The sequence below is a fragment of the Gavialis gangeticus genome, unplaced genomic scaffold (assembly GCF_001723915.1).
Source record: "Gavialis gangeticus isolate Ggan-Ray unplaced genomic scaffold, GavGan_comp1, whole genome shotgun sequence".
Taxonomy (NCBI): domain Eukaryota; kingdom Metazoa; phylum Chordata; order Crocodylia; family Gavialidae; genus Gavialis; species Gavialis gangeticus.
The window spans coordinates 45,741,924-45,759,368 of record NW_017729004.1 but is presented as its reverse complement, the minus strand read 5'-3'; the positions used below and the strand labels follow the sequence as shown (position 1 = coordinate 45,759,368).

The 17,445-nt window shown below is 38.7% G+C and overlaps 1 protein-coding gene across 1 annotated transcript in view; it reads left to right on the top strand.

The window, feature by feature from the left end:
- Positions 1-17,445, top strand: part of MALRD1 (MAM and LDL receptor class A domain containing 1) — a 631,029-nt gene that overhangs the window by 233,955 nt on the left and 379,629 nt on the right. Inside the window, exons 24-25 of the mRNA XM_019507962.1 lie at positions 581-794; positions 12,479-12,726. Coding sequence (XP_019363507.1) covers positions 581-794; positions 12,479-12,726 — 462 coding nt within the window. The remainder of the gene's footprint in view (positions 1-580; positions 795-12,478; positions 12,727-17,445) is intronic.

The window sequence follows — 17,445 nt, the reverse complement described above, 5'->3', positions numbered from 1 at the left end:
CTGGGAGAGCAGGTGGGGGATGGGGCTTGTTTGATTCGGAAATTTGGCCGATTCGGCAGCAGCTGAATCTCCGAATCAGATTCAGCCAAATCGATTTGGGACAGTGATTCAAATCACCAAATCGAATCACTGGCCCCCGAATTGGCCGAATCCAAATCCGAAGTGAATAACTGCTGCTACACACAGGCCTAATATTGATTACTGTTTGTGTAGAACTTTTGAAAATATAAAGCATTTTGAATGCTTCTTAGCTGCACATTTGTTTAAAGAGCGGTATAAACCCATATGATAGTTTTCTTTACAACATAAACAACAAGGACTCCAACACAATTTTTGTCATGCAACAGTCTTGGCAGAAGTGAAGAAGACCTGCCCTTTCTGGGTGCTGATTCATGTTTATGCAGCTCTATTTGCATCAGGAAGAACTGAAGACAGTATATAGTCCTAAACAGTTAAAAGCTTTGGGAGGCTTACAGGACACACAGATACATCCTGTTCTGTGCACCAGACTGTGTATTTTTGAGCTTTTATACTCATCTGTTAATGTTTTATTTGAATCTTTGTCTTTAACATTTGTTAGGTGGTTTTCCGGGCAAAACGTGGTGTCAGTTATTTGGGAGATGTGGCAGTCGATGATATTTCCTTTGAAGACTGTTCCCCTTTGCTCATCCCAGGCAGACCCTGCACTTCAGAAGAATTCACATGTGCCAACAAGCACTGTATCCCGAAGGATAATCTGTGTGATTTTATGAATGACTGTGCTGATAACTCAGATGAGAGCCCTAACATTTGCAGTAAGTATGGCAGTTCTTTAGTCTAATTATGATAAGTAACTGTGCCTGCTGTGAATTGTTAATGCTTCAATTCTGTTGGCAGCTCGTCAATGAAGAAACCAAAATGAAGTTAATAATTTAATTATATTCCTTGAGTCAGTTGTTTTTTTTAATTTAATTTTAAATCACACATAGAAAAATAAAATGTGCCGTTGGTAGGTTTTGAAAAACATTAATTCAGTGAACAGTGCCTGTTAGAGCACAACAGAAACATTATGTTTTTCCACATGAAAAAAGCAAAGCAAAAAAAAAGTCAGGCAAAATACTTCAGGGATATAGGGAGTCTCACTTGCTTTAATGTTTCAGGCATTGTCAGGTCTCTCTGCAAACTGTTTCATCTTGAATACCGTACAACTTTAGTTGTACAGCTGATATCAAAAGGTACGACCGGTAGTCTAAGATTCAGAGTTGTACTTCATATCAAAAGTGTGCTTCTCCAGAGCATTGGACAACAGCATACTGTATTTTAATAATACAACAGCTTCTTTCTTCAGGAAACACTTGATAAATGCGCAGTGAGCCAATTCTGTATCATTTGGTACAATACAGACATCTGTCTCATTGTAAGGGTCATGAACACAACTCATCCAAAAATAATTATGACAGAGGAGTAAGCACTGAGCCAAGTCCCCACCCAGTCTAAATCTGTGTAACTTGATTTATGTCAGTTGGGCATATATATCAGCTAAGGATCAGGCCTGCTATGTCTGATTATAAAACTGATAAACACTTGCCTTCATTTCCAAAGCCAACCAGCAACACACATGCCCCAAGTGTCCCACAGGTAGGGGACAAGTGACACAGTGACAGATAGGGCAAGGACCAGGAAGCAGAGCAACAAATTGGGCAGGGGCACAGGGCAGAGATCAGAAAACAGAGCTGCTGATTGGATGGGGAAAGGGGATTGAAGTAGTACACAGGGAGGGGCTAATTTGTAGCATGCCTGCCAAAAAAAGTTGGCCTCCACTGGTCTATAGTGTGGGTACAGATTCTGATCTCATGCCTCTGGAAGTCAGGAGTAGATCTGACTGGAAACTGTAATTTCCATGTTGCATGTGTCTGATCTGTTGATGCTTGTTTTATTTCTAAACAATTCCAAATAGCAATCCCCCCCGGCCCAATAAATAAATAAATAAATTGAAAGTTCTGGAAAAGTAATAGTTTGTGAAATAATGAAACTTTTTTTGGAAGTAAATATTTTTTCAGTCAAAATGTAAAATGTCAACATTCCCAAATCAAGTTTTAAGTATATTTTTAAGCCAAATAAATACCAAGTTTTGTTACAACTTGGTTTCATATTGAACTTTCTCTGTTCTGGAAGGAGATTTTTGGGTGCTTGATGTTCTTTGAATGGGCCACACATCCTGGTGAGGCTGCTTCACTCTTGATGCACTACCAGTCCTCAGTCACATGTGGGATAGTGAGGCAACATCAGAGAAGTGGTCCAGATGGAGAGCCCAGAACACCAAAGTGAATGTGGAATGGGGATGTTAAGCACCTGAACATTAAAGCTGTGAGGAACAGCACCATTTCGTTTCAACTTCTGTTTCAACAGGACAGTATTTTGTTTCAAGTTTTATTTAATTTTGAAAGCACTGTTCTTTTTCGTTTCGTCAAAATTGTTTCAACATTTCGTCCATAGGCTATAATGGGGAAGCACAAAACTACCTAATCCTTTGTAATTTCTTGCCTGATTCTGTTGAAACTTGCAGAAATGATAGCCCCTTCTGAAGCCGTGAAGCCTGCCAAGTTTCAAAGAGATAGATGCAGGCATTTCAGGGAAACTGCACCTCAAAGTCTTGAAAGCAAAACTCGTGTTGTGTGTGTGTTAAGGTTCAGTGGGGTGAGAACTGCAGGGATGGTAGCTCCTGCTGAGGCTGTGAAGCCTTCCAGGTGCAGGGGTTTCTGGGAAACTACATTTCAAATCATTCAGAGCAAAACTTGTGTCACTTGTAAGTGTGAAAGCCAGAGAAACCTCAGTTCAAATAATGCTTTCTATCCTGTTTTTCTGTCCCTCCCCCAGAGCACTGGGATTGGAAAGGACCTCAGGGAAGGATCACAGTCACTGGCTGACTACACAGTCAATATCAAAGCAGTCCTTCCCCCCCTTTCCCTTCTCTCTCCCCCTCCTTAGTTTCTCTTTAGCTGCAAGCAAGCCCAACTTCGAAACTTGAAATGTTTTGAAACTTTCAAAACGTTTCCACTGCCTTCATTTTGTTTCAAGGTTATTTTGAAGCCTTTCATTTTGTTTTGATTTTGGTGTTTTGAGCTCAAAACAAGTTGAAACAGCTTAGAAACAAAACAGCCGGTGCCCTACTGAAGATTTCAGACTTGTGTGAGGCACAGCAGCAACTCAGACAGACTCGAGATAATGTTGAGCTGATCCAAAACAAAGTGTTTCAATCAGTTTGATCAAATGAACTGTGGTTTGCAATGACCAATCCCAGTTCAACTATTTCATTTGATTGCCAATTTAAAATAAAAAATATAGCAAAATTGAAATTTTTCCATGGAAAAATGTTGTGGAAAATGCATTTTCTGTTTAAAAAGCAAAATAAATGAACCGAAAAGAAAATTAAAAAAAAAATGGATTGTTCCTAGCCAGCTTCAAACAGGAAGAATTCCACTATTTCACTTAAGGTCAATGTATTTATTCTGCAATGATACAAAGAAGAAGACCTGGCATCCAACCCATCCTTTGAGTTTCTATAGCAATGTTAATTTAGCCTGGTACATTCATGGTTCAGTTCTGTACAACTTTTTCATAGTTAAGTATCTGAGATCAGATAGTGCTCTGTCTCCTCTGATTTAGCAGAACCTTATTCCATGTTATAGTAATTTTAATGCAGTTATTTCAGAAATTTTTAGTATAATGTGTTATTTTCTATGAAGCATTAAAGTACTTAAATCAAATCCTTTCTCTTTTTTGATTGTTATTTTCCAGTAAGGAAATGAAAGAACAGCTAGCTATAATATTCCAATAAAAGAATGATGGACAGTAATATGTCTCCTGTGCCTCCCTGTTCCTTCTCAAACTGGACATAATATTTATGCAATAGTCCTAATGTAACTTGTCCTGGTACCAGGGGCTCCTAGTCCCTTTATTACTCCCTGTTATAGAATTAGTCAGAACGTTCAGTGATAACAGATTAAATTCTTAGACTGAAGCTAGAATCCGGAGGCCTCAGAAGCTGTTTCTCATAAAATTATCTTTTAAAAAGCTGCTTTTAAAAATACATAAATTGCAACCCCTTCACTCATTTAAATCTTGGCCACTAGACTGAACAGCAGATGCATGAATCCACAATTTAATTTTCCTTTGAACTAAACTGGAGGACCCTGTAGTCAAATCTAATCTGCAGAGTGCAATAAATAGTTCATCAGCTTGCTTCTGCTCTCAGTAAATTTCTATGAATATATAACTTTTTATATTCCCTTCTCATATTTTAAAATTTGGTCCCCAGATCAAAGACATAAGCTTTAGCAGCTACAAGTTAATCAGGGCTGCATGAAAAAGATGAGACAATATCTAAAAATATTTCCTCAAGAAAGTTTTCCCCTTTGTGGAAGTGGTGAACAATTAGTGGAAATGTCATGTAGAAGTTACATTCTGATCTTTTTTTTAATCTCACTTTGGATAGAAATGGCATTAATTATTAATAAAGTTTAGATTTTTTTTGAAGACAAGTTCCAAAAGGAAAAGAATAGAAAATACTTACCCACATTTCTAATTCTGTGTACTCATTTTAACAGTGCATAATACAATGCATAAGTTATGCATCTGGCTTGACCCTGTTCCCATTCTTGAGACACAACCATAAATCAACTTCTAATATTGCTGACAATATACGTTACAACCAAGACGGCTTTTGTTTTGGGAAAAAAATGGCAGTGAATTTGGTAGTAATGAGAGGGAGGGCCTTAAAACATTGTATTCAGTTTAGCATAAGGGCATAATCTAAGCAGCCATTTCAGAAACTTTCCCACAAGTATCTCACTGTGATAGTTACCACAGGATGATAACTCCTTCTGCAGTCTCAGTTTTGAATTGAGACTCTAAGTATGATAGATTGATGGTTTTGTGGTGATAAAAAAGTATTCAGTAAAACGCGTGCTAAAATTAAAAAAAAAAAGTCATTTTCAATTATTCGTTCAGGTCATCAGAAGGAGGAGAGGAGTACTTATTTTGTATTCTGTTAGTGCCCCAAGATTCTTTATCTCATAGTTGATAATTCAGTCTTTCTTCCACATAAACCAAAGTAGGATGGTCATTTGTATTGCTCACATTTAGGATTGATGGTTTTGGATTGGCATTGATATGGTTTGGCAGAAAGAAAATTCCCATCATTTTGAAACATTCACTAAAGTAAGAAGAAAAGCAGTCCAGATTTTTCACTTTGATCTTGCTGTTTCTATAAATATTTATGGTTACAAAAGATGTTGGGTTCCATTATTATTACAGTGCTTAGGCTTATGAAGTACTTATTCTACTCAACCCTTCTTATGGACAATAATAAAGGTTTTGTGTTCATGTCATAATCCAAAACTGACTTCTGATTGTGAGCCTGTTTCTATGTTTGTGTTGTGTTAGACCAGGGGTGGGCAAAATATGGGACTCCATCCCATCTTCCAGGTTGTTGAAAATATTGAACAAAACTGGCCCCATGACCAACCCCTGGGACACTCCATTTAATACCAGCTACCAACTAGACATTGAGCCATTGACTACTAGCCTTTGAGATTGACAAGCCAGCCTGTTTTCTGTCCACCTCACAGACCATTCATCTAACCCATGCTTCCTTAGTTTGCTGGCAACAATGTTGTGGGAAACCATATCAAAAGCCTTGCTAAAGTCAATCTGCATCACATCCAATGCTCTCTCCACATCCACAGAGCCAGTCATCTCATCATCATGTTGGCCAGACATGACTTGCCCTTGGTGAATCCATGCTGACTGTTCCTAATTAACTTCTTCTCCTCCCAAGTGATTATAAATGGATTCCTTGAGGAATTGCTCCATGATTTTTCCATCAACTGAGGTGAGGCTGACTGGTCTGTAGTTCCCTGGATCCTCCTTCTTCCCTTTCTTAAAGGTGGGTACTATATTTGCCTTTTTCAAATCTTCCAGGATCTCCCCTGACTACCACAGGTTTTCAAAGGTAATGGCCAGCAGTTTTACAATTACATCAGACAACTCCCTTAGCATCCTTGGCTGCATCACGTCTTGTGCCATAGACTGGTACATGTGTACGTTTTCTAAATAGTCCATAACCTGTTCTTTTGTCACTGTTGGTTGTTCACCTTCTCCCCAAATTGTGCTGCCAGGTGCTGTAGTCTGGGTGCTGATTTGCTTGTGGAGACTGAAGTGAAAAAGGCACTGAGTACTTCTGCATTTTCCTCCTCATCTGTCACTAGGTTACCTCCTCCATTTAGTAAGGGACCCACACTTTCCCTGATCCTCTTCTTGTTGCAGTCATACTTTTAGAAACCCATCTTGTTACCCTTGATGTCTCTTGCTAGCTTAAATTCAAATTGGACTTTGGCCTTCCTGAGTTCATTCCTGCATGCCCAAGCTCTTATACTGCTTCCTAGTCGTTTGTCCAAATTTCCACTTCATGGAAGCTTCTCTTTGTCTTCAGCTCACTGAAAAGTTCCTGCTAATCCAAGCTGGTTTTCTACCATATTTGCTAGTCTTTCTGTGCATCAGTACAACCAGCTCTCCTGGATTCCACCTCCCACCCCCTGCCTACCTCCCCATCAGTTCCCTGGCCAACTCAGAATCTGCTTTACTAATGCCCTTACTCTGCTGCTCTCCTTCCTTCTTTTCCTGAACTGTCACCTCATGGTTGCCACTGCCCAAGTGGCCATCCACTACTACATTCCAAATTCTTCCTTGTTTGTGAGTAGCAGGTCAAGAAGAACATGGCCTCCAGTTTGCCTCTGAAACAATTGCTCCAGAACATTGTCCCTAACACTCTCCAGAAACTTCCTGGATTGCCTCTGTACTGTTGTATTGCCCTCCCAGCAGATGTCAAGATGATTGAAGATCCTCATGAGAACCAGGACCTGCAATTGAGAAACTTGCCCTAGCTGTTTGAAGAAAGCCCCCTCCTGCTTGTGCTTCCTCCAGGTCACTTGCTTCCACACTTACCTCAAGGCTTTGGTCTCCATACCACTGCAAACCTAGTTTAAACTTTTTAAGGTTCCTCCAATCCATTACATATAATTTTACCACATCTTGGTTTATGTCCATGCACCCAGTGCTCCTCCTCTTACATGAAACGTGTCGGCAGAGAACACCAGTAAGTGGGTGGAGCCTTGGCTATAAGATTTCTGCATAACGGTGAGGTTGGAGAGAGAGGAATTCTGGCATCTGCTAAAGGGTTGCAATACCCTCCTAGCCACCATGAATATCACCAGCGTATGTACCAACACCTCACACCGGGATGGCATCCAAGCCTGCCTGACATATCTACAAGAGCAAGGTCACAACTCAGAGTACAGGTCTCAAGATATTACTGAACATATACACTTCATCCTCATACACAATAACTTCAGTTTCAACACCCAACACTTCCTTCAGACCATGGGCACAGCTTTGGGCACCAAAATGGCCCCACAATATGCCAACCTTTTTATGAGCCACCTGGAAGAATTCTTCAAGAACTATACCATCAAAACCATGCTATACCTGAGATATATAGATGACATCTTCATCATATAGACTAAACATCCTGAAGTCTATGACTGATTTCTATCAAAAACTCAACAATCGACACCCCTCCATCAGACTCTGTGTTGAATACTCCAACACCAACATTTCCTTTGTAGACACCATGATGAATATCTACAATGGTAGAATACAAACCACCACATACAAGAAACCCACAGACCAACATACATATCTACACAGAACCAGCAATCACCTTAAACACAACAAAAAAGCTGTGATTTACAGCCAAGCTCTCTGGTACCACTGAATTTGCACTGAGGAGAATACCCGCAATCATCACATTGCAAATGGGTTTTCACTCAATAAGGACACTCCTCCACAGAGAGACTGCACTTTTGAAAGAGTCACCTGGATACCACATGGAGAATTGCTGCAGTATAAAAATAAAATCCCCATGAATCTCAAACCATTTGTTATGACATACCATCCTTCCCTGGAACCCATACTAGAAGAAAGAGATCTCTTAAAGAGATCTTTCCAGAATCACCCATCCTAGCCTTTAAACAAGCACCGAATCTTGCTAACCGTATTACCAGAAGCAAACTTCCATAACCCAAACCACACAAAATGAATTCAGACCATGCCAAGACAAGAAATATAAAACCTGCTAACACCTCTCCACCAGTCCTACAATAACTACACCCCACAACAGAGCCATCACCGTTCCTGGATCTTACACCTACACCTCCAGAAATGTAATATATGTCATCCAGTGTACCAAGTACCCTGATGGAAAATATTTAGGAGAAACAAAACAACAACTGCACACCAGAATGAATGCACACTGCAAATCCATCAAAGACAAAAAAATATCCAGTTACCTCTGGCGGCCCACTTCTCACAAGACAAGCACTCCCTCACCAATCTCTCAGTTCTAATCCTCAAAGGGAACTTACAAAACACTTTTCTATCCTGAAGAACTCATAACATCAGCAGAGTCTCCCACTACCTGAAGAAGGATGTTTGTGCCCAAAAGCCTTGCAAATAACGTTTTTTCCAACTATTTAGTTGGTCCAATGAAAGATATCACATCAACCCAAAGAAACTTGCCTGCCAATATCTGCTGAAAAAAGTCCTTGAATTTCTCACATTTTAAGTGGTTTTGTGAAAATGAACATAGCAACATTACTTCATAGTTAAACTTTCGACCATTATTTGATTTTTTTTTTTTATGCTGAAGGAGTGACTCATTTAAAATAACATAATTAAATAATGCAAGGTAGGCCACAAAGCTTTATTTTATATTGCAGTGGTGGCAAAACAAACATCCTAGATCACCAGCTTGCCAACTATACTTCTACAAAGTACCTTACTTATTAATTGGGCCAACTAACAGGCTACTTCAGAATTAAAATTTCCTTTCCCCAGCTGCAAAATTAAAATTGTAATTTATCAAGTTTATCTAATAGAAAGGGATATAACTACTTTACTTTTTCATTATATTTGATTACTACTTTTGTTACAAGAGTTTATTTGAAGTAATCTGTGAGAAAGATAACTTAGATCCCATATCTAATATTCATGACATAAAATAGCTTGTATTGAGTTAGTCAACAGTTGTTCAGTTGATTGGCTAGCTGATTGATCCAGCTCCATTCTGTTACTTAATAAACAGCATATTCCATTTGCTTTTATTCCTTTCAGTTCAAAGTTCATAGCTGATCACCAAGGTAGTTGCTATGCCTGTTATATATAAGATTGTCTACCATTAGCTGGCTTATTAAATACAAATACAGCTTCAGGCATTGATTCAGGAAACCATGTTTCTATGGGAAAGGTACTTAAGTACAAATGCTACAATGAGTGGTGGTGGACTTTGTAGATGATTTCCCTAATTGCAAGCCTTCGGTTTTGAATAATTAAATGATCACAGGAGAGAAGTTGGGCTACAATAGCCTTATGGCAGCTCTGATAAGTTACATCTTATGGTTTGAGTAATACTTTGCTACTACCTTTTGAACGATTCCCCCCCCCCCCCACTGGCTACTCTGTTTGCACAACCAAATTATTGTAAACATCCATACAGAATGGCAATAAATGTTTAAAAAAAGTACAGAAAATTTGATTTGATGTTTATATATTTCCTTGCTTCTTTTTTGACAGATTAGTTTCCATTAAGGGTGATTCAAGCCACAAAATTCCATTCCAATCTGATCACTACTTTTTAGCAGTGGCTTATTACCTTCTTAGTCTGTTTGATAAGACTTCCAAAACAGTTTCCCATTAAATTCAGCTGCTTTTTAGTTTCTAAATTTATCAGACCTCAAATGCTGGAGAAATGCAGTTTCTATTTTGGGAGAAGTTCTTGTCAGTTCTTATACTGTCAAACCAAGTGACCCATACTGTATTTACTTGCATACCACACACACTTTCTCCTGAGAAATTAGGCCTCCAAAATTGAGGTATAGGTGCTAGAATGGCTGCTAGGGGCTGCACTCCTCTGGCTGAATGGAGGAGGGGTAGAATCCATTAATCAGCATAGCTCACTCTCACTACAGCCCCACAGCTAGAGTTTTAATTGACTTGCAGCCACGGCTGGGAGCATACATCTGTGGTGAGCCCCTGCTGTGAGAGGTAAGGTTCTGGAAAAATCTTTCTAATTTCTTTCTACCTTCTGAAAAAGAGGTGCAAGTCATACTAAAGGAAGTATGGTATGCAAGTAATCATGGTAATAAGTAAGGAATTATGGACTAGAATAAAGAATTTTAACATGAATATATCCAGCTGGGTCATCATACTCAATGAGTAGTCATCAATGGCTCAATATCTAGTTGCAAGGAGGTATCAAGTAAGTGTCCCAAGGGTCTGTCTGGGTCCAATATTGTTTAATATCTTCATTAATGTTTTGGATGATGGGACTGAATGAACACTTATTAGATTTGTGGATGATACCAAGTTGCAGTGGTGACACTTGGGGGGTGCACACATAGTGGGTGCCCCTGCAAACACTGGTGCACCCCCTCACAGCTGGCACTCCCCACTTAGGCAATGGGCAGGGGGGGCAGGTGGGAGCATCAGTGTTCCCCCTGTAAGCACCAGCCAGGGAGTGCAGGTGCCAGGAGAGGCATCGCTGGCACTTCTGGGAGTGCAGCTGGCACTTCCAGCTGCCCTGCTCATGCTTCCTGGTCAGTGAGATCTGCCACAAGGGGACACCCTTCCCCACCCCCGGTTGCTGACTGGCCACTGGCGGGGCACATTCCCCCCTGACACAGGAGCCACCAATTTCCAATGCCAAGTTGGGTGGATTACCAGACATTTTGGAAGGTAGGAATAGGATCCAGAATGACCTGGGTAAACTGGAGAAATGGTCCAAAATCAGTTAGGTGAAGCTCACCAATTACAAGTGCAAAGTTCTACACTTAGGACCCTGAATGAGTGGTGCCTCCCAAGACTGGGGGGGCACTATTTGTAGGCAGAAGCAGGGACTGCTCGCAGATGCCAGCAGCAGTGTCGGTGGCAGGTGAAGGGAGGATGGCATGTGGTGAGCAGCAAGTAAGGACCACCCACAGCCATGATGGCGGCAAGGTGGGGGTGGGGTGATGAGTGGCAAGCAGGGACCTCTCACAGACGATGGCAGTGGGAGGGGGGAGTGGGTGGTGACCAGGGACCACCAACAGAAGCTGGTGGTGGCTAATCTTGGGGGGAGCACGTGTCTCCCCTGCCCTCCCTACACATTGCCTATGCTTAGGACAGAGTAATGCATGCACAAATAAAGACTGGGGAGTGATTGGCTATGCTATGATACTGCAGAGAAAAATCTTGGGGTTACAGTAAACCATGAGCTGAATATGAGCCAACAGTGTGATCTTGCAAAAAAACCCCAAATCAATGGCATACTGGGTTGTTTTAACAGGAGTTTTACTTGTAACTGAAGGGAAATGATTTCCCTTCTCTGTTCATCCATGGTGAAACTTTATCTGGACAAACCAGTGTCCAGACATGGATCCCACTTTTCAAGAAAAATATGGGCAGATTGGGAAGTGTCTAATAGTGATAAAATGATTAGAGGCTTGGGAAGCATGGTTTATGAAGAAGGGGTGAAACAACTGGATTGTTTAGTTTGGGAAAGAGAATATAGAGGGGGTATTTGATAAAAACCTTCAAATACCTGAAGGGTGATTATAAAGAGGATGGGGATATACGATTCTGTCTGACTGTAAGGGCATAGGAGACTAAACAGGAGATCTCATGATGTCTCATCTAGCCATACTTTCAAATGATCCTATAATCCAATTTACAAATTTAGGTGCAAACCACGTTCAAATTTCCAGTAATAATAATTGTTTCTTAAGACCTTGGGGGTCAATGGAAAGTCACTGACTTCGCTGAACTTAGGTTTGCTTACTGAATATCGTAATTAAATATGGGCAGTAAAAATGTCTGGAATATTGAAATTCTGTTAGCTATAATTTATATGAATGGCTTATTTACACAGCTCACCTATTTGGCACCTATAAATCTAACTACTTCTATCTTGTAAAGCATCTCTACAACAAACATTAACTATGCATCTTACACATATATATAAAATTAAATGTTGACAGCTTTATATTTTCTCTAGATATTAAATAAAATTCAAGGAAAAGGATACACAGATATGCATTCAGATTTGCATATTGTCATGTAAAATGCATTTTAATTCTTATGGAGAGCAAACAGTTAGAAAAAAGTCACTTGAACTAAATGAGGCTGGTTAGTAATCAGAAATCCTGTTTAAAAGGTTAAATAATTAATATTGGTTTTATGACAGTAAAGAAACTACCTGTCTATTAAAAATCCTCTTGCTAATAAAATATCTATTTTTCCATTGTCCAGCTGTAGATAGACATCTTTTGCTATTAATTGTTTGGTAATAATTCATTTTGTTCAATCTATTTTATTTTTAATTTTTTTTTTTCAAATACTTTTTCAGGTACATCCATAGGGCGTTGTGATTTTGAATTTGATCTTTGTGACTGGGAGCAAAGCAGGAAAGATGACTTCGACTGGAATCTCAGAACTGGCAGCACTCCAAAAACTGGTACTGGGCCAACTGCTGATCATACTTTGCAAGGACCATCTGGTCATTACATCTTCATAAAGAGCTCGTTCCCTCAGTTGCCAGAGCAGAAAGCCAGGATTTCTAGTCCCATGCTAAGTGGAAACAGCAAAAATTGCAAGGTATGCCAAGGGATAATGCTAGCAAGAAACAGAGCTTGTTTTTTTCTTTAGAGTGCAACAAGGTAATCATTACTCTGATACTGGTTGATCTCACTAACTTGTTTCTTAAAGAACAAAAGTATGTTCTAAAACCAGTATAGCCCCTATCTTGTATTGGGCTTGAAACTATAATCAGACAAGCAGTTTGTTTTTCAGAAAATTAGAGAGAGAAACTGAATTCTGCCGATGAATACTCTGGGAAAATCAGAAGTAGTCAAGAATATTGTCTCTTCAGTGTCTGGTCTAGAAAATGCCTTATGCAAGAAGAGTAGAATAAGCTACACACATCCACTTTGTGATCTTAATGGAGAAATTTAACAGAGGACATTACCAGCTGTATAAAAACAATGCAACTGCAAATGGAAGAATATATGATATGAAGACTGATCTATTATGTAGACTTATCAGAGTGCTACAGTATATTGTTTTAATCTCTCCTGACACAAGTCTGGCAGGGACATGACAACATGGATTCAAAGACTGTTTATTTTCAACATACCTTCTGCCTTCTTTACTAACAGTGTGTTTTGTAGCTTCTTAACACATTGACTTAAACAGATATAATTATAATGGCTCCAGTCACAATATATTAGAAAGGCAGTCACAATATATTAGAAAGGGATTTCTGGATGTTGAGAGGAGAGATTGCCTTTTTCCTACAATTATTTACTCTATTTAGAAACTTTATTTTCCAACACAGTAGGCATTTGTTGTTTTCAATTGCACATAAGGTTTTTCCAGGTGTAGACAAGTGGGATTGACATTTCAGAATAACAGAGTTTTTAAGAGTTAGAGAAACCAGAATGCTTTAAAATATGAATGCAAGGATAGCAATGTATTTATTTATCTATTTAAATAATACATTTTGCATCTGATTTCAATATGTACCTGACCTCTCTATATATTTTAACTATAAATAAAAAGTAAATGTGTTTTCCATCATCCTTCCTTTTTTCTCCTATACATCCATCACATCCATAAAAGCTAAGACAATTAACCTAGTGAATCTTAAATTAAAAATAGCATTCAAGAAACACAAAATAAATTAACAAATAGTAGATAGAGCATTTGTTATTTTACTATTACCATGTAAAGATCTGCCCACCATACTTGCAGACATCCACTTCAGCTTCTTAGGTTAATTCATTTGCTCCTACATCTGCTTAAAAGTTCTTTGATACTGCACCATTACGTGAAGTATCTGCACTACCAAGCATATGGCAGAAATTCTTAATCCATCCTCACACAGGGAATCCAACTCTAGTCCCCTGTCTGAGAGACAGTATAAGCTGTATATGCTTGTATATGCACAAGCAGTATACATACAAGCATTATCATTGTAGTGTATGTTAGCCTGTAAAGGAGGTTGTTTAATATTCTTCTGTTAGGATTTTGTGGAAATTAGCTTTGTTTTGCCGGGTTACATCTTTTTTTGGCCATTTTCTCTAATTTTGTTTCCATATAGAATCTAGACATTTCAGGAGGGTAGCTCTATTAGAAGTCACCTTGATGATGACAATTTCAATTTGATTTCTCAAAAGCCATTGATTTAAGCTGATGGCATGACCTTCTGAGTATACCAGCACACAGCTGTTCATTGGAACTAAAGAAGTCCAAACCAGGAAAACTGCTAAAGAGATTTACTGTGTGAATGGCATCTCAGTCCAAAATTTCAAATTTTTTTTTTAATCCATTACTCAGATGGTTTATATTGCTTATTTATAAAGAGAACCAAAAGTATGACCAAAATGGAAGGAGATTATAACTTTTTTTAACAAATGCTCTGGCCTCATACCAAATGTCAAGTACATGTATAGGTAAGAAACTCAGGAAACATTAAATAGAAATGGTCAGATTTTATGAAATAAATATAACATTAATAAGTTCATTTTGTCAATGGGGAAAAATAAACTAACCACTAAAAATATAACTTGGAAAATTTGCACCATAAATTTAGGTTTTCTAAGGCAATTCTTTTGCAGCCTTTAAAATATACATATATACATATGGGGAAAGTATCTCCTTCCCTCATTTGGCCTAGATATTCCTCATGATTTTTCAGCCTTATATTTGTCTATGTTAACTTGTTTGTCTTTATGCTCTGAGAATCTGTTTTAACATCTGTGTGATACCAATAAAATAACTTAGAAGTAATATAGATTACTAATGATGAATGGTTCATTATATGAATATTTATTGTATGCTGTATATAAAATACAAGGAAACATGTGGAAGGATAATTGCTGGCAACAATTAGCTTTTCCGTGTATAAATATGCTTAGTGGGCATATGGAGTTACCTAAATTTCTTTAAATAAAATATATTAAGTGTTTGACATGGTGGCATAAACTTTTCTTCCTACCATGTTTTGAAAATTTCCAAGTAGTTTTGAAATGCTCCTTTAGACCTCTTTTTCCAGAGACCTTATGTTTGAAATGGACTGAATGCATACATTGTTGGCTTGCTTTGTAAATTGTATGCAACTGCATTTCAATTCTCAGAAGAGACAGAGTACATTGGTGATTGAGAGGTGAAGCAGACATAGAATGGAATAAAGAATATAATAGAATAACCCTTTTCAAAGATATAGGGAGACATACCATCTTCCATTGCTTCTACTGATAAACATGATACTGAAGTCAACAGACCAGTGTACTGATGTGGCATAGGTAATGCTATGTTCTACAAAAATAGCCGTTTCAAAGCCCCAGATATCAGAAGAGTCTGTTAATTTTGACCCTAGAAATTTTCATGGGCTTAAATTGCTTGATGTCAGTAAAGAGACTACATAATTATATAATGCATTGAGGTCAGAAATTGAAATATGTGCCCAAGATTTCACCCAAAGGAGATGTAAAAATGTAAAAAGAAGTAGAAAGCAAGATAGAACATGATCTAGTTTAAAGGCAAGCTATATTCAAGCAAAAGAGTATCAGAACTGAAAGGCAGTGCAAGAAATACCGACTGAAAAGGAACACACACTGCAGCAGCAAACCATAAGAACAAAACTAAAAGTAAAGAGAGAATCCAAGCAAGAAGAGGCAGACATGAAACAAAAATGTTAAAGTAAGTTTGGAGGAGGAAGCTAGGCTGCCAAAGAGTCCAAGATAGTCTGCTAGATTCTAAATGAGGTGGTAAAAGGAATGATCTGGGTTTTTAAGAAGAGTGCTGAGCAACTTAAATGATTTCTTTGAATTAGCATTTACTACTGAGCACCAAAAAAAACATACCAACTCCAGAGCTATTCTTCACTGCTAATAAAGATGAGGCATTGTCAGAGAATCAGGTGCTAAAATAGGTGGCATTGGAACAAAATCCTAGTTTAAATTGCAATAAGGATCTCAACCAGATGGTTTACATCTAAGGTTTTTGAAAGTAAGTTGCTTAAAAAAAAAAACCCAAAAATGAGCCTTGTTTCCATAACAGAAATATAGACAATGTAGATGCAATTTATTTTGAGTGATAAAAAATCTTTGATCAATCTTTTTTCCCCAAAAAAGAAGATTATAAAAGGAAAAAAAGAAGAAAAATAGTTGTGTAGCAAGAGACAAAGGTATGCTTAAAAGAGAACTATGTTTAGAGAACTGAAATATGAGAGTCTGAAAACTGGTTACAAGATCTAGGTCAGGGAATAAACAGTCAATATCCATTCTGGAATAAAGCAAGTACTGGTGCTACCTTTGATCCTGCAAGGACATGCACATACTTTAAACATGCTAACAACAAACTGAACTTTCAGTTAAGCTTGTAAAAAATTTTTTGTAGAATTCGGGGTGCGTAGTGTCTGATATGTTTATTAATGATCTAGATTAGAATGGGTGAAAAACACAAAATTCAGTATTGACAAATGCAGAGTAATACATATTAGAAAGTGCAGTTGAACTGTGCTTACTACTTAATAGGGTTTAAATAAGATGTATCTGCTTAGGAAAATACCACAGTGCCAGATCAAATGTGGTCATGTAGGTGCCTTCAGTTAGGTGTTAGAGTGTCTAAAACTTAGGATCCCTTTATAGTCAATCCTTTTATTTGCTTGAAGAGTACCTCTGACAGTACCTAGAGTTCGTTCATAGAAAATACTTTAAGCACAAAGGTATAGATGAACTCCTGCCACTTTCCAGAATTCAGGAGACTACATCAAGCTACAGATTAGGTTCCACAATTCATTCTGGATCCAGAACAAACAATCCTTTTTTTTAAGGATAAGTAATAGGGCTGTATAAAACAGCAAAATTCTGCTTCGACATCCATTTTAATGGAACAGTGTTTCGTTTTGAGGTTTGTTTCATTTCGAAAGCACCATTCTGTTTCATTGAAATGGTTTTGCTGTTTTGCTGCTGTTTCGATGTTTCGATTGGGCTGCCATCAGACTGGGAAACACGGCTCAGCTGAGTTCCCTTCCCTGGCACTGTGATTGGGCTGTGGAGGGGAACTCAACCAGGCTGAGCTCCCTTCCCCAGCCCAACTGCAGCACTAGGTAGGGGAACTCAGCCCCAGTTTTAGCGCTGGGGAGGGGAACTGGCTCTGACCACCTTCTGCCACCGAGCTGAGCTCCATGGGGTTGGCAGAGCCAATCAGAGTGCAGCCCAATGGCAGGAGGTGGGCAGAATTGGCGTTGTGCTTCCATCAGCTCCACCAGCCCCACAGAGCACATCCCAGCTGCAGGAGGTGGGGAGAGCC